The 23,907-nt window shown below is 47.2% G+C and overlaps 1 protein-coding gene across 1 annotated transcript; it reads left to right on the top strand.

Annotated features, from left to right (window-relative positions):
* The first annotated feature begins 678 nt into the window (after nt 1-678).
* Nucleotides 679-14,748, top strand: LOC146859779 (uncharacterized). The gene is made up of 3 exons (XM_085646293.1): nt 679-939; nt 7,784-7,843; nt 14,340-14,748. Exons 1-3 carry the CDS (start codon nt 705-707, stop codon nt 14,723-14,725), a joined length of 681 nt encoding a protein of 226 aa, XP_085502419.1. The 5' UTR covers nt 679-704; the 3' UTR covers nt 14,726-14,748.
* The last annotated feature ends 9,159 nt before the right edge of the window (nt 14,749-23,907 follow it).

The raw sequence follows: 23,907 nt of genomic DNA, 5'->3' as shown, positions 1-23,907 counted from the left end.
TAGCAAAGCGTGGATAATTTTTACATTCTGCAGCAATAACAACATGAAAAGTGACGCTTTTACACGTAAAGTATCGCATCTACAGGAAAGTCTCGCAAATGCACACAAACCAGTAGCATCCCAATAATGCGCGACGCACTGTGACTTATGTCACGCTTCGTAATTATTAATTCATGATGCAACACGCAAAACAAATAAGCGTCACGCATGCATACCTGAGCCTAACTGCAATAAGTGACAATCTACGCATCAACGGAAGCGTGACGCAAAACTTCAAAACGTGTCGCATCGAAGCAGGAAATGATGCAATGATTCCAGAACCTCCCAAACCAGGAAGTGCACAGTTACTTTCACTTTCCCTTACTTGCTTTCGGTGTGTGCTTGCTGGTGGAGTTGTTTGGAGTCTGTGGTGTCCTGATTTGCCTTTCAAAGTGTCTTTTGTCTGTCCCCTGTGTCTTTTGAGGTGTGTTTTTATGTCTTTAGTGATTTGTGAGTCTTGTGTGTGTCTGTAACATTAGTATTGTGGGGTGTTTGTCGATTGGGGTAGTTAGTTTTAAGGCTTCATATAGTGGTGTGTTATTTTATTGTACATATTAGGTCAATCTTAAATAAGTTTCCTTTGTCGATTTTATTAAGTTTCCTTTACGTCATCATAAATCATGTCGGGAAGGTCTCGAAATTTGACCGATCGACAGTTTGGCGGGATGATATGGCTAATATTCCACTACCTGCCCCGGATGATCAGCATGGGGGGCAGGGTCAGTCAGGGGTATGACACAGCAGGGCGCAAGCGCCGGTGGACCACTGTGCAGCAACATCTGGGGCGTCTATTCCAGATCCAGCGGACAACCCACCAGATAAAGCACCGCTGGCAGGACGTCATCAGCAGGGAGGCTGACCTGCTCGATCATCTTGGCCTGGAAGTTGGTGGTCCAGTTGGTAAGTCAATGTTTCTTGTCACTCATATATTCTCTTCAGAGGTGCTAATCTATGCCATATCTCCCTCTGCACAAATCGTATGACCAATCAATTGGCGTTGCAATGGTCTGTTTGGATTTACATATGAGCGCATGCAATACAAAAGACTGTTCTGTGGCCACAGACACATATGTTGGAAACCATGGGGCAGATTTATGAGGGACTTGTGCCCCTTTGATGCCGCCGTAGCGTCACTTTTGTGACGCAGCGGTGGTGTAAACCCTGCGCCAGTTTGCGCCCTATTCACATCGTGACGCATCAATGGAGATGTGTCACGCTGTAAAGCTCTGCGCTACATTAAACCTGCGTCAGGTTTAATGTATGCAGGGTGGGTGTAACGGCGGAAATAACCCTCGGAAAAGTGACTCAGTCAAATCTATAATATGTGACTGACTCACTTTTCCGACAATGAGGCATCAAAACCCTGCACCTGCTTGAAGCAGGCGTAAGGCTTGACAGACCATGTTAGGGATGGGCAGGTTGGAACAGTGCTGGAGTTGCGTTGCGCTTGCAACACAACTTAAGCACTGCGGCAACCTTACGCCATCGAATGCGTCACGCATCTGTTTATTCCTGCGCCATGATGCGCCGCATTGCAAATGCTGCGCATCATGGGTGGCGCAAGGGTAAACTTGTGTGACCCATCTCTCCTGGCGCATCCTTGCTGATTTGCAGGGATGCGCCAGGAAACCTCAATCGGCCCCAATATATATGATGTTGACATAGAAATTTTCTCTATTCACACAGACACATGCACCAGTTAAATAAATTGATTTTTCATAGTCATGCTGTGAACAAGGGGGAGGATGATTTGGATACAAAGGGGCAGATTCATGACGTCTGGCGCATCTCTGCTAATCAGCAGAGATGCGCCAGAGGAGTTGCCACGCATCTGCCCACTCGTGCACCACCATTGATGCGCCGCATTCATGATGCGGCGCACCGTGGCACTCGGATGGGCAGATGCGTGACGCATCTGCCGTCGTATGGATGGTGCATTGCTGGAGTTGCTTTGCAACCGCGACGCAGCTCCAGCAAGGCTCTGGGTGCCCCTATCCCTAAAATGCTGCGTCAATCCTTACGCCTGCTTCAAGCAGGCGCTGGGATGTGACGCAGCATGGCTGGAAAAGTGACTGAGTGAAATCTTGTCGATTTCACTCAGCCACTTTTAGGAGGCGTTCCTGCGCCGGAACGCCCACACCTGCCCTGGAACGCCTACATGTGGCGCAGGGCTTTACAACGTGACGCATCTCCCAGATGCGTCACGTTGTAAATACCCCGCACGATGGCACAGGATTTGCGCCGCTGCTGCGTCACAAAAGTGACGCAACGGCGGCGTAAATGAGGCGCAAGTCAAACATAAATCTGCCCCATGATGTGTAATCACGGTGCCAAGCCCTGTGTTGGTACACAAACTGCCACCATGTGCAGGTGCAGGCAAAGTTGCTAACATGTACATGGCTGCCTGCGTCGTGGGGCAGTAGTGTCTGTTCATGAAGGGACACCTTCATGCACCCTGTAGGAAACCGGGGTCTCCAGTCCCTAAGGGCGGTAACGTGACACGAGCGGCTGGGCACCCAAAGGCCTGTGTGTAAAGCAACCATACAACACGCACCTCGCATGGAATGGGGAACACACACAATAAGGTACGCCACACTGTAAAGGTTCATGCAAATAATTCAAGTTTATCCAAGTAGTTCGAGATAAATGCAGTTCATGTGATATAAATGCAATTCATGAGATGTAAATGCAGTTCATGCGATATAAATGCAATTCATGAGATGTACATGCAGTTCCTCAGATATCAATGCAAGCTTCACTTAGATTAGCAGTGGATTCACCCGCCCCATATTCACCAGCACGTCATGCACCAGTAGGTTTCTAAAGGCTCTAGGCCACCCTAGTGTATCTCACTTCTCAGGGTAGGGTTTGGGGACTGTAGCGCCACTCCTAGGGCGTGCAGGGACCCAGGGCAGAACTCGTGGGCACACCGCTACTTTGGTTATCTGTAGCACCTCAGTGGCGATTCCCGCGCTTTACGCGCTGAGCGGTGAATACCTCAGAACAGCGCCTATTTCCACAGAGTGCTACTCGTGATTAACTGGCAATGACTACTTCAGAACGGGGCATCTAGACCAGAGCGCTGCTCGTAGTTGCCAACAGGGAACACTTTGGAACGGAGCATTTAACACAGAGCGCTGCTCGTAATCAATAGCCATGCATTTGTCATAACGGAGCATTTGAAACTGAGCCCTATCGTCATCATTCACAAGGAATACTTCAGACTGGAGCATTTCAAACCGAGCGCCATTCGGAATCATTAGCAAGGAATACTTCAGAACGGAACATGAATAACAGAGTGCAACTCGTAAGCAATGACATTCAGCACTTCAGAAGGGAACATGAAGAGCATAGTGCTACTCGTAATCAGTAACAGTGAATCTCTACACACGGAGCTAGTAGCAGGGAGCGCACCGGACTTGCGGAGCGAGTCTCTCGGGCTCCGGTGCAGTTTGTAGGGCACCACGCTTCAGTGCAGTCACGGGGGGCACAAGGAAAGGATCCCTTGGCGGGGTCTCTCAGTCGTGGTGACCAGGGGGACTCCCAAGGAGAGGAAACCCTGGCTCAGGGTGTGGTGCGGCTCCCAAACATCAGGGGGCGCACCGGCGTCAATCACAGCATCCGGGCTTACCTTGCTCTTGACATCGGATGGCGTCCGCTCCATTGGCGATGTGGGAACTGGTCCTCGGCCTGGCGCACCTTCTTGCACAGCTGCGACGGCAGCAACGGGTCCCCGGGCTTCTCCACGGGCCTCGTGACACTGAAGGGCACTTCTTCCGGCCTTCCGCCCGCTGCGGTGAGCGCGCTTGCTTCCAAGCCACAGGGGGGGGGCTGAAATTAAGGAGGGGAGCTCCGCGCTCAGCGGAGCACACTGCCGAGGGACCCAGGCCAGGTCAGGGAGCGCAGGGGTCACAGTGCTAGTACCTGGTCGATCCCCGGTGGTTCTTCAATCTGCTTTGCATAGGGTTTCGGGGGTCAGTCAGGACACGCAGTCTCAGCATTCAGTTACTGTTCTCAGGTGTTAGATGAAGTCTTGTTGGCGCAGATGGCTCTGGCGCCCTTAAGGGGGTTCTGTTACAGGGGGGTAGGGATGGAGTTAACGACTAGGTCCTTCCTAGTCAGGCTGGGCAGAGGTTCTTTTGGTCCTACTACTGCTGTGCAAGATCAGAGGGTTTCACAGTGTCCCTCACTCACTTAAGAGGCAGCACCTAAATCCTGTCACTCTCAGAGGCATAAGTCCCTGGCTAGGCCCAACCGCCTACACTCCTGCGTGGATTCTCCAGCTCTGCTGTACCCCACTGGCCAACTCACCACAAAAAGTACCCTTCCTCACTTAAGTAGCCCTAGGTCAGGTGACCTCTAGCCAAGGCGGCCAAAGTAAAACGCCACCTCCCTCCTAGAAGGTTCCAGCACATTCCAGGAGCTTCCCCATTCTACCCATGGGACAAAAGGCGGGCTGGTGTCGCAACTTTGTTGTGGGGTCCCAGCCAGCTCCTGGCAGCTAGGGTGCTACTATGAAAGACCACTCTGCAGTAGCAGGGGTCTGTGGCAGCCATCTTGGGAGAAGGGAGCACCTGCACCTTAACACTGATTGGCAATGAAAAGCGCCCGGAGACCTAGTCCAACACAAAAATGATGGTGGACAAAAATTAGGCACGATCACAAATAGAAGGGGGGACCACCCTAGGGCTGACAGGTCCAACACACCCCAAGGTCACAAATGTCATGATTCTCTCCTCCAATGTTTGTAATCAAATGCAGCATGCATTGAGCAATGATAAATGAAATGATTAAATAGTCCCTTTTTCGAGACACAGTAGGCCAGCCTTAGGGTGGAGTGCCATCCTGATGGTTTCCCAGTTAATTGCCACTCTGTAAGTCTGGTCATGCATCAGTGGCTATGGGTGTTGTGTGTGAACATCCACATCTAACAACATGCAACATAGCAAGCCTTTTAAAAAATGAGTGCAAATTTTGCATATTCACAAGTGCATGGTAAAACACGCTTGCTGGATTTGCAGTTCATTGTCAATGTTAAGCATGAATCAGCACCACCAGGATGTAGAATATAGTGAAGTACTGTTGGAACAAGGAATATTTAAAATGTCAATGTTGTATTCCATTGCTTGGAATTTCAAACAGTGTGGTGCAGACAAAGGTCTGGGGTTGCATCATTCCTGCACTATCTTGTATTTCAGTCCATACCCTGTGCATATGTCACGATATACATGACTCTGGTTGCGTATGTAAGCATGCGGCATCAATAGATGAATCAAGCTGGCATCATCATCAGGATTAGCCTACTCACATGTGAGGGTCGCAATCCAGCTGCAGTTGCAGAGTCTGTTACATACATTTGAAAAGGAGAGGTGCACGGTGTGGTCTGCGCAGGATGTTTGTTGTCAGCTCATTGCATGTGGGTTGTAAGCATGCGCTAGTCCACTTAAGGTGCATAAGCTCACTATTACACACCCAGCTTCATTGTAAACGCTGAATGCTGGAGTGACGTGTGTGCCAGATTGGTAGGAGAGGTTGGTGACAGGGGTACATTTGTGATCATCAAAGGATGAGTATCATGGTAGATGCGCTGTCTGTGGTGCTCAATGTTGTCAAAGATGAGATGGAGGGGTAGCAGGTTTTGCATGAAGATATATGTTTACATTGACCTGTGTCTGAAAATGTCAATGATCCTGGAGGCACATGACATCTGTGTGGAAATATGAGCAGCGCTTGTTGTAGTGATCCTGTGAGGGGGACATGTCCGCATGCACAATGCTAGCTCTGCCAATGTAACTCGTGAAGTGGATTCTTAGTGTAGCATTTCTGGAGTTGCTGAGGATTGATTGGGTGAGTCATTTGCCCTTGTAAAATCTTGATGTGTGTGTGGATTGTTGAGATGGTGTCCTTGCTTTGGATCCTTATCAAGGGGATTTATGGTGTCTTAGCGTCCCCGTCCTTCATCGTTGCAAAATGGTGTCTGCATGTGTCTCACTAATGTGGTCTGTATGCGATCCGTGTTGACTTCCTGTGCTGCTGTGTGTCTGTGTTGGAGACTGTAGCAAAATCATCTAGACATTACGATAACCATCTGTGTGGTCCATTGAGAACCAAGCTTGTGTAGTGCAAGGTGTTGTTGGCATTTTGGTTTGTGGCTCATTAGAGTTGTTACTTGTCAAGAATCTGTAATTTCTGTGTGGGGTGCTAATTGTTTCATATGGATGCAGCTGTATGGTTGACAGGAGGTGTACGTCAGAACGGTCAGGCCATGGGGGTATGAGGTCTTGGTGTGGTGGATGTGTTGATGTTGCCACCGTCCTTGTGGCTGTGCCTTGTGGCCAGTTGCTACTGTGTGATGTCTACAAGCTTGTCAATGCATTTTGCTAACCTGTTGGCACGTCTGTAGTCAAGATGTGAGTTGAGCTATGTCACAAGTCTGTGGAACATGTATGCGAATGCATGTTGGGCAATGATGTATGTGATGTGGGTTGTGTACACACCTCAGGGGCATGTAGGTATTTGGACGAGGTTCCCACAGGGGTGTTGTCCTTGTTCTGACCTGGATCTGTGCACTTAGTCGTTTGATGTTGAGCATGCAATGGCTTGTGCTTCACTTTGTGATGTAGATGTACCTATTGAGTGCAATGGCATGTGCACACACCAGACAGTTGTTGTAGACTAATCATGAAATGGGATGATTGATTGGTGAGTCATCTGCTAACTTGGGATGGAAAGGTAGCGTTTACCATGATTCCTGTGAGTAACGCTCCATCTGTTGCTAGTCTTTTTGCGGATGATACAGATCTCCATGGCTAGTCTTCAAAGGGTGGATACTTTGATAGCGATGCATGTCATGATCCAGAGTTGGTGTAGTTTTGTGTGTACGTAGTGTGCGTGTACTTGGTGGTGTACGCCAGGGTGCATTGTAGTCTGGATTAATGTCCATGGGTGTTGCTGGCTGTGTAATTTGCGTAGCGTGTAGATTTGCCACTGGTACAGTCCATACAAAGTGATCCAAGTTTGAGCTGATGGATTGTGTATATGCATGTCCAATGATTGAGTTTGGGCTTGTTGCTGGGTAAAGATGGCTTTGGATGATGGTCCGAGACTGTGCATCTGCAGTGTGTACATGCATCAAACTACATGTTCGCTTGAATGTATCATGGATGTACACCTTGATTGCTGTATACATCAGGGTGGATGCACTTCAGGTGAATCAGCATCCCGAACGGAGTGTAAAGCAGGCAGCCAAATGTAACCCTAGTCATGTGTGAGCCACTATGCAACAGTCATCTGCAAGATCGTATCAGTGTGCAATCAGTGAACATGATAGAGCTTTACATGCTGTGGGAATGTTAAGAGTCGAAGAAGCATTGTCAGTGTCTGTGGCTAATAAATGCTTACACATGTGCATGTGCATAAACACGTTTTTAAAACAGCAATCCTTACAGCAGTCAGCAACAGTGTCTGCATAAGGGCATGTGTGTTGAATCTGTTGATGCATGTGCGAAATCACAGGGATGGCACACATGTGTGTTCCACACTCAGTGAACATTGATGTGGAAGCAATCCAGTGTTTCCACTGTCCATGTGTGTTAGGAAAAATATGGCTGCACTCAATGTAAAAGGAGTGACACGTCCTGTTATTTCCATGCATGTGTCACGCTAAATAATGTTTTGGTCTAAATTTGCATGTACATATGATGTGATTCCATACCAATTTGTACTTCTGTTACTCTTCTTGTAGGTGGCCCACGGCCATATACACAGGGGGAGGTCGACAGCTTTGAAGACCCAAATGCCACCAGTGAGTATCCATGTTCATATAATTTGATGTGTATCAAGTGCGAGGATGGAAGCAAAACTGTGTATGAGTGCAACTATGGTACATTCACAACTTCCTGCTGCAGTCAGAACTTATCTTTTGCATCCAAATTCCAAACAACATGATGTAACATGTTGTGACCGTTGTACTACGTGTGGACATGTGTGGACAGATCAGAAGCCACAACACTGTCCGACACTCCTTGCCACTATCCACAAGGCAAAATGGAGTGGCCATTGCCACTGGGACTGGAGTAGCCGAAGCCAAGTTGATAAAACAGCATCTGAAACCTGCCAGATGGAGAGGAGTGCATGCTGGGCACAGTGCTCACTACATGTTGGGGATGTAGCATTCACCAATTGTTGTACAGGGCGTGATTTTAGGGTTGCAGTGGGGGTGCAAGGTCAGAGTCAGCTGGTCTATGGATGTACATGGCTTGACATGCCTCTCAATATTGATTCAATGTGGTGACACAGAGAACAACCAGCCAATAAGTGGCCATGCTCAGTGTCCATGCTTGTCACATGGCTCTTCACATCAGTGCACTGATTGCCCTAGAGCATGAAAGGTGACTAGGACTCAGACCTGCACAGAAAATGAATGCGCCTACATGTTAAAAATATTTTTTATTACAAAAATTAGCAAGGCCAGATAGACAACAGATTATGTTCAGTATGCATGCAAGGTCGTGCTGTACGATTGTTACCATGAACAAGCCAAGCTGATCCACATTTCATATTTCATGTGAGAAAAGAGATCACTGTGACACCCAATGCAAATTTGTGAGGCTGTGTCCCTTCATCAGGGGTATACTGTGTTGAGAAAAGAATAACGAATAAAAAGGTAGCACACCTGTGATCAGATATGTAGATGAACACTAGTATGGAATGTGAATACACCGTGCTCCCCTCACCACTGGTGAATGTAACAAATGAAATAGAAAAAAACCCATGACTATCACGAGGATTACAATCTACATTCCAATAGTTCCAAGCACTATGGAAATGGACATGACGCTATGGAAGCAAGCTGTAGCACACCAGAACTTCTGAGTGATCAAAATGAGTTGCACAAGAACAATAACAAGAGTGTGACAATTTATGTAGATGATATAATGGATGTCTCATGAAGCCTGAAGACAGTCAATGATGAATTTAGTTGAAGTTTAATTTTGGGCACCATTGATGTGTGGCAATTTTGACATACATACCACATGGCAATGGAGTTGAAGCATGGAATGGTCTTACAATTTGAATTGCACATTTGAATGCATCTAAATGTTGAATTCCACGACAATTTAAAATCTGTGTACACAATAGCAATTGTAACTGGAATGAGAATCTGTACATACAGTTAAACACAACTTCCATGGGTTTCCTGGGTGCACCATCTTATGCTAACACATACATGGACAAATGTCCAAAGTTCATATTCTTGAACACACTACGTGGCAAGAAGTTTTGCTATGTTCACCTCGATTCTTTGATATCATCTCCTTCCTTTCAACATTTGCGACGCCAGCCATGATTCTGAAAATACGCACACGTAACCAAATAGGTCCAAGGATACAATTCACACATCCTATCATCAGGTTGCACTCCTAGTCAACCTTCACGGTCTCGGCCACTCCATACTTACTACATATATGGCCTGCTGGTACATTAGCAACAGTGCACGCGTACCGCAAATCAATGATTCATGTGTCATATAAGTGTGCGCTCATCCCAAAAAATGACATTTGATCCTTCACGTCCGTGAACAATTTGGAGAAGTTCAAGTATATTGTAGTGACAGTTTAATGTCATCCTTGCATTAATTAGCCAATGTATCATGCTATGGAAACATTGTCAGTGCAATTACCATCAACATCCCTAGCCCCAAAACATTTGTATATGGATGAGCCATAGGAATGGCAGTCAGACTTATTAATCAATCAATCAATCATTACTTTTGTGAATTGCTCTACTCACACGTGAGGGTCTCTATGCGCGGGGGGAGGTGTGCTGCTATTGTTCGAACAGCCTGTTCCTGAGTGCCCTCATGAAGGCAAGGAGGACCAGGCTCAGCTGTAGGAGGGTGTTCCAGGTCTTTGCGGCATGTTGGCAGTACAAACTCCTGCCGCTGGTAGGTCTTTGGATGTGGGGGACAGTGGCAAGGGCAAGGTCACTGAAAGGGCACTGGCAATTCTGGTAGTAGACGGTGATTATCCTGTTGAGGTATGTTTGACCGGTGTGGGGGAGTGCTCTGTGTGCATGGGTGAGAAGCTTGCAGGCGATCCTCTTGTTGACGGTGAGCCAATGCAGGGATCCCAGATGGGGTGTGATGTGGCTGTGGCAAGAGAAGTTGTGCACAAGGTGTGCAGAAGCGTTCTGTATGTGTTGCGGACGTTTACGGAGTTTGGCAGTGGCTCCCACATTGTCTGCATGTCAATGGTGCAGCCTGATGCAGACGAGGCCAAGGGTGAAGCTTCTACTGGTTGCAGTGGGGATCCACTTGTACATCTTGCTAAGCATGCGGAAGGTGTTGTAGCTGGCGGATGAGACGACGTTGCCTGCCTGGTCATGGTGAGTGTTGATTTGAGGTTGACCCCCAGGTTGCTTGCATGGTTGGTGTCTGCCGGTGCTGCTCTCAGTGTAGTTGTCCACCAGGAGTTGTCCCTGGCTGAGGGGGTGGATCCAAAGAAGAGGACCCCCGTCTTGGGTGAGTTTGGCTTCAGTCATTTGTTCGTCATCCACTCGTCAACGGCAGTCATTCCTTTGTGGATGTTGGTTTTGGTGTTGAGGTTGTCCTTGGTGAGGGAAAGGATCAGCGGTGTGTCGTCAGCGTAGGAGATGATGTGGAGGTGGTGCAGTTGTGCAACGTGTGCAAGCGTGCCCATGGAGATGATGAACAATGTTGTACAGAGGGATGATCTTTGTGTCCTGCCGCTGATGATCTTTGAGGCTTAGGAGCAGAATGAGGGTAGGCGGAGGCTCTGGCTGCTGCCAGAGAGGAAGGAGGTGGTCCACTCCAGAGCCTTGCTTTGGATTCCTGCGTGTTTGAGGCCTGTGCGTAGGGTGCGTTGACAGACATTGTTGAAGGCGGCTGAGAGGTCATGGCGGATGTGTGGCGCCCTTTCATCATTGTACATCAGGGGCCAGATGCCATTGGTGTCGGCAATGAGGCCATTGTCAATACTGGGATTCCTGCAGATGTCGGAGTGTGACAGGTCCAGGATGGTGTACTCCTCGAGGTAGCCGGTCAGTTGTTTGTTTGCAATCTTGTGCATGCCCTTTAGCAGGAATGGGAGCAGGGAAATTGTCTGGAAGTTCTTGAGGCCTCTTGCATCCACCTTGGATTCCTGGAGTGAGGCGTTGATCTCGGCGTGCATCAAAATTTGCTGGGAAGCTCGCACTCTCGAAGGAGATGTTGATGGCCTTGAGGAGATGGGTTGCGATGGTGGGGCTAGCTTTGCTGCACATGTGGTGCGCAAATGTGTCAGATGGTGAGATGGAGTGGATGGTGTACCTCATTTTGATGTTGTCCTTCACATTGCTCCAGGTGAGCAGGGGGGTCAGTGTGGATGGTGGCCGGGGTGTCTGAGGTGTTGGTGCCTGTCAAGGTGTACGGGTTGTGGTAGCTGTTGTGGATGTCTGCAATATTGCAATGGAAGAGTGTGGCAAGGGTGTATCACAGGTCTTGCAGTTGTGGGATGTCATTGGTCTTGGAAACAGGGTTGGAGGGTACCTTAATGATGTTGAATATCTCATTGTTATTGGGGGCGCTGTTGTCTATGCAGTCCTTGGTGGTGGCCCTTGTAGCAGTTCAGATGAGGTGATGGTGTCTGAGGATGCCGTTCTTGTGGGCCACATACTGTCTGGTGTCTGTTTGGGGTGCAATGTTTTATGTACTTTCTGGCATGTGTGTATGGAGGGCCGTATGTCCACAGTGAACCAGGCAGCCTTCTTGTCAATGTGTCTGTTGGAGGGTTCTGTGATCGGGGTGACAGTGTTGTGGCAGTCATTGTTCAATTGCCTGCAATTGCATGTGGCGCAGTCAGTGTAGTTTGGGTTGGCGTGTGGGCTCTGGGCAAGGGTGTTGTCAAGCTGTTCATTGTTGTCTTTGATCTGGCTGCTGCATGTGATGTGTTGAATGTGTTGGGGTGTGGTGATTTGTCTTGAAGGTGTAGTGGATGCACCAATGGCCAGTCCAGTTTGGTGGTGTGGCTGAAAGGGACATGGGAGGTAGCCGAGGATCTTGGTCAAGCGTGCGTCTGGCGGAGTGGGTGTGCGTTTTGACGAGCTGACTGAGTCCGAGGTTGACTACCAGGGTGGAGGAGTTGTTGTGTTTGTGGTTCTTGAGGTGGAGGTTCAGGTGTACCAGGAGGATGTAGTCATGCGTGCAGAACCAATTGGCAATGGTGTCACAGAATTGAGGCCAGGGTCCAGGGGTTCTGTAGACGAGGGTTCCTCTGAGAATGGGGTTGTGGTATGTGTGGCTCTTCAAGTGCATGAGTTTGGCGGTGCTGAGGGTGTGGTCATTGATGTGTGAGGCCCAGAGGGTTTTGTGGTTGACCATGACAATGCCAAGTCCACCTCCTACTCCGTTGTTGCGGTCCCTGCCAGTGTTCTTGTAGCCGTCCAGAATGGCTATGGCAACGTCGGGCATGGAGGAGGCCTTCAGACATGTCTCCCCCAGGAAGGCAACATCCGTGGAAGATGTATGGATTGTGTCCACGAGTTGGATGGGGTGTTTGCGTACTGTGTATAGCATATGCTGTATTTGAATGCGTTTCGCCTTGTGCTGGGTCAATGAAAAGGTCAATTTGTAATGTATGGAAAATTCCTGTGGATATGCCTTGCAAGCTGCACATCAATATGTCTGTGAGTCATGTAGTTGGCATTCAATCTGTCGGTCATCACATTTCTCATGTGGTTCCATTGTGCTCGTGGACCCACCCACCTTGGATAGGTATGCAATATTCCTACAACGGAGTATAGATGACACTATGTACCATATGCACAGAATAAGAGCAAAGCTATGTGTCAAGTATGCATGTCTTCCATAATGTAGTGAAAATGCTTATTCAATCCAATCAGTTTCCAGGATGATGTCAATATATGTGTACCAAAGCGGGTGTAGTGTCCATGCATTGACTTTTCCTACGTGTAACACAACAGATGGGAGCCCATGCGTGGTTCGTCCTCATGGAATTCCACACGGAATATTTCAAGCCTAGGGTGGCTTTTAGAAATTTGTAGTCCACAGCCATTTGTTTTTGGGACAGGAATCAGCCTCCTATTTGATTATTTTGCTGACAGCCTCATCTCATGTCTAGACGTATCACAGACCCACTTTCACAATTAATGTTGGTACAGGACTTACAATGTGTGTCCCACAGATGATTGGATGTGTATGGCACAATCAATGAGATGGCCGATGGCCAGGATGACCCGGCCCAGCATGGTTGCATTAGCAGTTAATGCATGGACTGCAGGTGAGCATTTCTGCAGTCCACACACTTCAACAGCTAGTCATGTGTCCTTCTGATGTGACCCTTGGAAATGTAGTACTTGATTGTCCCTTTTTTCCCATGGAACAGATAAGGGATGATGTTGACATTGCTGTGACGTGCTTTAGTGCACAGGGTAGGTGACACTACGAACGTATTTCAACACACAAGTGTGGCACATCCTGTCTGATAGTGTTGTATTCACATTCATGACAACATAAGACTTATGTCATGATGCTGTGACGCATCCTTGATCCTTTGTCATGATGACTGAGTTGCTGCAAGATATGGTAGATTTGTTACTGTGTTTTGGAGATTGGACAATAACCACAAAAACCATGGGCTACATGTAAGTGCTTGTAGCATGTATGCTGTGAACGCCAAGCTGACGTTATTTGCACCCTGCTAGTACTACATGGCATGCTGCATGCCATCCAATTTTAGTATTGTTATGAATTATGAGTCTCCTTGGTGTGTAGACAGCAAGCACATCTCTGTGTTCCAATATGCAATTGCCACTTCAGTGCATTCCTCTGTTGGAGTGTGAAATGAACGGGCTAGTGGTAAATATGCAAGGGAAGGAGTTCTTCTTCCATGACAAACTGTGACACTGTCAGAACCTAGCGTCCATTGCAGATTCATGTCCACATGACTCCATGACTGATACAAGGCGAGCCAGATGTCATTTTTGTGGGGAAATGATCACATGTCGTGATGCCTGTTGACTGGTTCTTACATTCATATGGCTCATCATTAATTAGTTACTATGTCAAGTGTGCCAAGGATTACCATGCAACCATGACATTCAGTTGACTGCACAGTATGTGCCGAGCTAAATCAGTACTTATGTATTGGTGTGTGTGGGCAACAAATGGAAAAGATGATTTGCCCAAATGTGTTTTACATTACACCTGACAGCATGCATTTCCTATGATTTCATGTCCGGCATGTTCTGGTGAACTGACACATGTCCACCTTTTCATACAGATAACATGAATGCAGAGGATGAGCGGGCTTTCCGCATAAGGAAGGCCCGATATCTACACATCCTCTCCGTGGCAAAGGGCTTCCGCTGGACCTCCCGCCAGTATGAGAAGCAGCGGGCTACCGACACGTGGACCACCGACCCCGCCTCAAGGGATGGCATGCAGCCACAACAGCATCCTCCCCCTCCCGTGGCCCCATCGACCTCATCAGCCGCTGTTGTCCCCAGTGGAGCAGCCTCTGGATCGTCTGCTCCACAGGCCATACCGGAGCAGGCAATGGACACCCTGATGTCCAGACTTGATTCCATGGACAGGAAAATCGAGAAGTTGGAGGAGAAATTGGACACGGTCCACCAGAGACTGGAATATTTGATTAGCCAAATCTAGGGGCTAACAGAAATATGGTTTACAGTTATTGTGTTTGTTAATATTATTATTTTGTAAGTATCATTTTGTTAGTGATTGTAGATTTTGTAGTATATGTAGCCATAGTTAGTTGAGATAGGTTTTTAGATGTAGATGTAGTTTTAAGGTTTTTATCATAGGGGTTTTTTAAATACTTTTAGGGGTGGGGGGTAATGTTATGTGTGTTAATGTTTATGGAAAAAAAAAAAAAAATTGAAAAAAAAATATATATTTGTTTTAGTATGGTGTTATAGTTAGTAAATGTGTAGTTTAAGTATGTGTATGTCTATTGTGCATTGATGTCTTAAGGGGGGGTGGGGGGATGATGTCTACTTGTCTGCGTGATCATAGTTTAGCTTAGGTTAATAGAGTTAAGTTCGTTAGTGTAAGATTAGTTAGTTTAGATAGGTTTTGCTTTTTAGATTAGTTGTTTAGATAAGTTAGTGTGTTATGTAATGTAAATCTTGATCACCATTCTTATTTTATAAACCTTTCTTAACATACATTGGACTATATTCTATGTCATTCCGCATTTCATATGTGGTATGTGTGAGTTGGTGGGCACATGGACTGTGACCACCGGTTCCTGTTTGAGTGCATCATATTAGTACATTCAGGTCGGTTTGTGCTACATGTCTGACTAGATGTACATGTTCATGGGACACCTGTGCTTTGCTTTTGTTGGTAGCCAATATTGGTCTGACACATACATACGTTTTGGATTCTAATCATGAGTTTTCTGCCAACCTCTGCATGAAAATTTAGCAATATTCTGTCTCTGCTGGGTACCATGTTGACATATGTATGTGAAATACAGCTTTTATCTTACACAGATGTACTGACTGTACTCACCACACATCTGATCCCTCCGTGTTGTAATAGCTACACCATGTTCATGTGCAAGTGGTCATTGTGTTACAAGTGGCTAGCTCATATGACTGTACAACACACTGTCTGTATACAGACGTATTTACGACTTATGGATGTTGTATGAAGTAACGTGGTAAAAATTTCTGGCCATTTAGTTGGGGCAGGACAACAATATTGTTAGACACAACGTCATCAATGGTGATGTGCTGTCTCGAAATCATTGTTTGCAGCCAGGAAGTGTGTTTTTGTGACACACTGGCAGGGCTTTTCTCAGCCCCATTTTGACAGAGATTCAACCATCCACTGTGTGGAGACTTGCTTAAGTTTTGTACTGTGTAGACGTCTCATGTTGCACACACCTTCCCCAGCAAAGGTCCCTCCCCGCACTTGTAGGAAACACAACAGGTGGCCGGTGACAGTAGGAGTCCCGGATGTAAGTGAAGAGGTGAATCTTGAAAACCTCACAACAGCCCAGAGTATACTCCATGATGTTAATGTGTGTAGTGAATAAGTTCAAGACTTGAGCTGCTATTGTGAAGGAGTTGCACACTAAAGCTCACACCCTCCTTACCCATGCGACAACCACTAGCTGTTGACCTTTTGCTCTGATTTTGCAAGTGGTGGTGTATTGTGACAGCATGTGGGGCAAGATGCCAGGAGGGGATGATTTGAATATGTTATACGCAAATCTGAGAGCCTTGTACTCACTACTCTGGCTGACGCAAGCCAATGATGGCAAGAACTGGGGCTGACATTGGAGCTGGTTCTATAGGGATCTATTTGAGTCCTGGCAGCTGTGTTTGTGACCCTGGCCAGTCTCACAATCTCAGAATTGTTGGTCCCCAGCTACAGAAAGGTGCAGTAATATGTTTTGTTGGAAAATAGATTCATGGACAATAACCTGAGTGATGTATGGCTTGACAACAATGACTACCAACAGCAGTCTGAACCCCCTTAATATACCAAGGCACATTCCTGCCACTTTGTTAGTCTAAGCCTGGAGGATGCCAGCAGAGTCTCCACTGACACACATGTCTTTCAGCACCTGCTTATGTGTGAGTGCACACACAAATTTAGAAGGCCACCAGCATTCACTCCACAGCTTATGATCTTTCATCACCAGCAACACCTCTGACTTGCTGGCATGGAGCTAGAGGCACTTTGCAGTCATCCACCCTGCAACATCTGCTGATTTAATCACAAAATTGGGTACATCCGGCACACAGTTATTGCAAAGTGTAACTTGCAAGTGCATATCATCGGCATGTGCCACTACTGTGAACTCTCACCACATGGACAGCGCAGGTGACAGTTGGAGAACTGCATCAAGATGTGTTGGGGTCAGAGCTGACCCCTGTGGCACACCCTCTTCATTAGTGTGAGGCATGGAGATGATAGGGGGATTCTTAACATGGAAGCTCCTCTCCAAAGGTGAACCAGTCCATTGCAATGGCCACTTTGTCTGCCTACTCGAACCTTAGCAGTGAGATCTGTTTGGACACCCTGTCGAAACCAGCACAAAGATCACATGGGACCAGGGTCAAAATACGTACCTCATCCAATCCTGCAGTTTACTATCCATACTTTTGTAGATAAGCTGTATTTGTGAAAGTTGTGTACCATGTGGGTTACTGTTGGTGTTCACAACTCTAAACAGTGTAAGGAGACAGCATTCAAGCGTTCCAAGGATTCCTATTCCTGCTAATGCATCCGCATGCTATGCCTCACCAGGTGTGGCAGTTAGTGGCACATTGATGACCATGCTTTGACAGAATCCAAGTTTTTGTGATGTTGAATTTTTGCTGCAGTGTACAGCATGCAGTCATTTCAGATGTAAGCCTTCAGGGATAATTTGTGTGTGTAGAGGTGTACATTCGTGCCCAAAATATTCACCCACCATGACGCAGGCATGCTGCTAGGGTGCATACACCGGAACATGGCAGAGGGCTCAGCACCAGCACAGGGGAGAGCACAGGTATGCAGATGGTACTTTGACTATGTGTGGGGTTTCTGTGTTAGGGAGGGGACTGTGGTGATGCGGTGCAGCACATTGATGAGTGACATTCAATAATTGCTACATGTGACAGCATGTCTTTTCCCATCTAATTACTCATGCTTACAAACCTTTAGCTTGTACTTATGCACTATTCCACGTGTGTCTGGATTAGCAATCATACATTAAACACACTGGTAATGTTGAGTGGTACCAACCGGACACAAGGGCCCATTGTCCTTGACAATCAAGTGTGGAAACAACAGTAGTTGACATGTTTGAGGGTGTTGTGAACAAGATATCTTATTTTTGAAGTTGGTTTTATTTTCATACATTGTTATAGTCACAATGTTTCTTAATTCATATTTTGTAATACAAAAACATGTAGTATGACACAGTTGTTATATTTTTCTGGAGACTCTTGTGTGGCAGACATTGTTCTCATAGCAGTGAATGGTTGGTGGTTGTCATCCGACAACTGTGAGTTACAGTAATTTATTGGGATGTCTTCCTCTGTACATGTGTTGCAAATTCATCCTCGGAGTCTTCAGTGTGTGTGTTGGTTTCTGGGTTTAGTGCTGGGCATGTTGTCCCACTGCTACCACCAGCTGTGGCAGTGGATGTGTATGGGAACACATGTTCAGGTGACATAAATCTCACCGTTAGAGCATTCAGCATCAGTTGCTGATTTTTAATCACCGTCAGCAACTCTGCATGAAATGCTGTGAGTGTTGACATGTATTTTTCCTGACGTTGGTGCATCTCTCTCATTTGGTTATCAATACTTTGGAGGTGCTGGGCTACATCCCTGGTGGCACTTTGTGTTGTTATTTGCACATGCCTCTGGCTCATAATGTTCGAAATGTTTGCCAGCGATTGTGCAATCCCCGGTGTTTGGTTTGAGCTGCCTTGCTCAGGGCTGATGTTCACCAACTCTGGATTTAGGCTTTGTAGGATTGCTTGCAGTGTGCCACCCATGCTCAACACACCAACGTGTACCTCATTGAGGAGGTCACGCTGTAGAGAGACAGCAGTTTGTTGAAATTCACGCTGTGTGTCCTCCCACTCTGTGCTTATGTTTGTGGGTGCAGGATCTGGTGGGGCTGGGTTTTCCACTTGATCAGCAAGCCCACGGTTGTCAGGCTCTGGAGGTGGTGTAGGTGAGCGCAGAGTTTCAATGGGCTCCTCAAGTGTGCCATTGTCTATGGAGAGAGGGTTGTCTTCAATGTCGTCCAACAGATTGCTGTCATCCACCTGTTGTGATGTGGAAGCAGCATTATCTGTAAAAGTAAGATGCAAATCTGTTAGTGGTGTTTGCATGTTGTATTGTCTAGCTGTTTTGTGTGAGGCATCACATGTGTCTTTTCCAAGGTGATCTTTGTGGCACATTCTAGCGATCTCTGTCCTTAGGCACACATATTCTTCATACTCAGAGCCACTTGAATGGACTAAGCACCACTTATCATTACATTAGGCTGGCTGTTGATCGATATGCATTGATGCTGACCTGTGTACTTACACCACAATTGTAATCTTACAATTAGTGGTAGCTGACATTTCACGCCAACACTGCAAGTGTAAATTTGTATGTGATTCAAGTGTGTTGTCCTCCTTTCAAAACACAAACAAATGAGATGTGTCCCTGCACATTCCTGTTACATTACGGACCATGTGTGCCATCTACGACACACACTAGTTAGCATGAGTTGTGTTTGTGTCAGCCTATCACCCACTAAGGACACACTGTTCCTCCAGCTCTTACAATACAGTGTGATGTGGCAAGATTTGCTGTTGTCCTCAATAAAGACTGCCAGGAATACTGCAACGATATCATTACTAATCACACCATTGGCAAGCAATGAGTGTAGTAGTAAAAAGATTATAGGCAAATGATAAATATATTCAGCGAGAATTAATCTTGCATCAACTGTGTGTAACTTGGCCTGTGAGTCAACCTACAATGTGGGATATTAAGCTAACATTGGTTATAATGCTACATGTATTAGCCTGTGCCCAGTACCTCACAGGGCATCAAATCTGCAAGGTTCCCCGGTGAGACGGTGGCCTGATATATGCTGTCCACTAGTTGAACTGTGCAGCTTGTACCATTCCGAAAGACACCTTCTGATGATAGTATGAAGACAGCCTTTGTTGAAAGCTATCCTAGTGGTAGGTATGGAGAGAAGACTTAATGGGAATTTTAGAAGGACTGTGAAGCAGGAATTTTTAACCAGTGTATGATGTCTGGAATTTCCACATGGAAGGAATAACGCACCAGGTATATGTTTCTAATATATGTCTTTAGGTTTACGCACACCCCTCTAGTCTATTTATGGGCCTAGAGTTGAAAATACTTAAGTTACAGGATAACAATCACCAGCGATATCAGTATTACACGTTTTGGCCCTAGGGGAGTTCCAATACATATACCAATACATTGATATTTCAAACACACCTGCACTAGACACAACCTGTATGATCTCTGGGAGCCCAAGGGACCACCCAACAGAGTGACATATGGGACACATGGGGACTGTATGCAGTGTGAGACCACAACCACAGGTTCACATAATCTTCAATGTGCAATGTCGTGTTTGTAAATTTGAAGATTAGGGGGTATTCTGGTCAAGTCCGGAACAAAGCCTTTTTGAGTTCAGATATTCTGGGACTCGCACACACATGGCCACCAGGGTACTTGAGTTTGCCCACCCAGGGAATCAGGGTGCACAGGTGTCTTTTGGTGTTGGCTTGTTGCATCCATTTCAATGTGAGGCTGCTAAGTACTTCATCTGCCGTGAAGAGGAGACATGTCTTGCGAGATCCAAACCTGGTTCTATGATGTAAGGAACCAGAAAGCATAGTGGACAGAGTTTTGGTCACTTGCCCGTGACCTAGGACAAGATGGAACACTGACCACTTATGTGTTGTGCTTCATGTGAGTTGATGTGTGTCTTGACTCTTCATCCGCGATGTCCTTGAGGCATTGAAGGAGTCCACGTGCGCAATTCGAGATGTGCCCCGAAGTCTGTTGGTTGCTGCATTTTTTGTGGCGAGTGAGAACCCAACAAGCCTTGTCACCGGCAAGTCAATGGAATTTAGAGGAGGGACTGCAGTGCAGACCTGCAAGATCTGAGGGACTCACCCAGCAAGGGTAAGTCAGGGCACATCTGGGGCAACCAGGAAAGGCCAATTAGAAGAGGATTTGCCTTTGTGGCCACCTGCTAACCAACAGGCTAGTGTTTGCAAAGGTGCATGGAGCAGGCGCACTTTCAGCTGGCACACGGGTCCCTCGTGGAGTGGAGGCCAGCAACTTTTGTTGCAGGTGGTGCTCACGGCTGGGGCTAGTGGGAGCCCAAACCACATCTTCGAGGAGGATCAGGAAGTTGCTGTTGCTGCAAAAGATGACGGGGTCCAGGGGTCACTGCTTCACATCACCCACGGGCCTCAGCTTTGCTGTGGACTCAGGGTAGCCTTGGGGAAGTCTGGAATTCCACCTCTGGTGATGCACTGACTTTTGCATCTGGCAGGAGCTTCAGCAAAGCAGACAGTTAATTTGTTTTTGGGGTGGCAGACGAGCTGGGGAGTCACTCCTTGACCACAAGGGGTCTTTATTCTGAATTCTAGTTGTGATAGAAATTCCAAGGTACAGGAGATATATGGAACCTATTTTCATCAAGGGTAATCTCAAGTCCTAGGGACAGGATTCCTATACTTATAGTGGTTTTAGGGGATGGACTTACTGTAATGACCCACCTATATGTGGTGTTTGAGTGAGGGGTGGTTACAACCATTTCGTTTGTCCTGTTTCATGCAAGTGCAGGGGGAGTTAAACCCTGCAAGCGTTCAAAAGTGGCCTATGCACATGGTCAGCAAACGTGCACCCACACCAGGACTTCAATGCACCCGAGAGTGGTCCCGCTCAGATACAATACACACCTGCCTGTCTGGCGATGTGGACACTCCTCCCCTCAAAATGAAGCTATTGTCCAGCCATCCCCTGCAGGACTTTTGGTCAGCAGGAGTAGGGCAGACCCATGTCTGTGTCTGGGAATTACTTTTTATGATGCCAGGGCTCAGGGAGGTCCGACCAGGTTTACCCAGTGTGACCATGTCTCTCCCTCTCGAATGGTGGAATGCTACCCCCACCGACAGTACTTGAGGGGGAGAAGAATTCCAATGCGGTTGACAACACCCAACATGTTTTGAGGCACACATTCCAAAGTTGGCATTTACCACAAGGTAATAATGCACTTAAGTGTATATGGTATGGCTGTATCACATGACAGCCGTACGGATGTATTCCCACAAGCTGCATGAAGGCTCATCTCACGCTTGGGCACCCTCTCACATTACACCACGCACTCTACCTTCAGGATTGTCAAGTCCTGCCATAGGAGTGGCGTATAGGTTTATATGCGTCAGTCAAATAGTAGTTATATAGGTAGACTATACCACAGTGAGAGGTGCAAGCACACCCTTAGCCAGACTGGAGTAGCCTACATGTGTGGCCATTTGTCAATGGTTCCCAGGGGTGGGATCATACATGCTTCAGACCTTGGTATGCCTGTGAGGTACCTATGCCCTAGGTACATAGTATTGCATATCGTGGGGGCGAGAGGACGCAGCTAGGCATTGGTCCTGATTATCAGGGACACAGCCAGACTAAGGTTGGGGAGACAGTGTGACACCAGCAAAAAGTGGGGGTACCCATGTGGACCAGATCCTACTCTCACACACCCCGCCAAATGCCTTGCAAATCCAGGAAGCAAGGGAAACTGCTTAAGTATGAGGATACACCACTGAGTACATGCAATTGGATGGGCACGACCATTGTGCATCACATCTAATTAGGCAATCGTACTACACAATGGCATACAAACCCATGTAGGCAACAATGGCTTCATGGCTCATGGTGCCATTGCTGGCCTGCTATTAGTGAGTCAACCTGGGCTACGGAGGTGCTGTCTATTTGGTGGGCTCTGTTGTTGGTAATTGAGGCATTGGTGGTCACCTGTACCTGTTGTTGGAGCCAGCATGGTTGCATGGTGGCATGCTTCAGACTTGTGTGTGAAGACACCCTGTAACCCCATGCATTTGTGAATGTTACCTGTTCTCAGGGGTAACTACCGATGGTGTGAGACATTGCATACCATGGCCCAACAGTGCACTGAGCTACACAAGGTATATTGGCAATGGTGTTCAACGCATATCTGCACCCTAGGCCACAGGATGGGTCGATGGCCCGACGCTGTGGAGGCTTTTTACCCTGAGCTGAATCTAACGTATGAAGCATTGGCACTCAAGTTACACACATGAGGGATGCATGTAGCATCCCCGTCATCGTGTCCTTGGCCAGCTGTCTTTGCAGGACATGCTCAACCCAGGCCTGGGTAAGTCCACCTAGCAGAGGATCCTGCTGTCTGATTAACCGACATTATCAATGTGCATCAGGTATCACCGCTGTGTGGATGTCCAAGGGACTGCAGGGTGTGATGTGTAGTGTAGGATGGCCATGACATGGTAGTGAGCAGGGGTAATGCCTGTGGGTGCAGGACACCCAATGGGGGAATATCCTTTATGGATATTGAGATTTTGGTCCATGATTTTGAGTGGTGCTAAACAGTGAAGCAACTACCATGATGGTCAAATATCTATGTACTGTTGCTACATTTCCTTTCTGTGTGTGAGGGAGATTGGGTCTGCTTGAGTCAGATTTCGACCCATGACTCAGTAGTATGCCTAATGAAGTGCACAATGTCTGGTCATTTGTCCTCTCAGTCTGGCACAGACATTCATGTGCACTTCCATGTTCACAATGCAGACAGCATTAAAGATTACATTGAGTACATGGCCACCCATCAAGCCCCTGTCAGAACGCACTGTCCCTGCGCGCATGAGCAATCACAAGACCACATTGCAGCCCTGTGATTGACTTAGGTGAGGGAGCAAGGCTGGTTCCTGTCCCTTGAGGCAGACTCATAGTCCCAGGTGCACAGTTTACACATGTCCAGGCCTTGTCACACATTTTCATTTGTGATGTGATGTAAGGCACACACTTACAACCACCCCCACATCCATGCCCCCTCCAGTGTATTTTCTGCATTAGTTCTCTAGACAGCTGTCCAGTGCCCCCTACATAATTTGTCAGTGCCAGATGCTGTGCAGCCCTGTGCATCATGCAGACCTGTTATGAACTTACACAAGATGTCTTTTGTTGCATGGCATACTATTCAATTTCTTACAGGTATGATGCATACCAATGGGTCTCATGTTACAACAGTGTGGTGGGAGCTGGCTAGGA

The sequence above is a fragment of the Triturus cristatus genome, chromosome 3_1 (assembly GCF_964204655.1).
Source record: "Triturus cristatus chromosome 3_1, aTriCri1.1, whole genome shotgun sequence".
NCBI lineage: Eukaryota > Metazoa > Chordata > Amphibia > Caudata > Salamandridae > Triturus > Triturus cristatus.
Note: the sequence above shows the minus strand (reverse complement) of the source record. Positions and strands in the feature narration are given on the sequence as shown.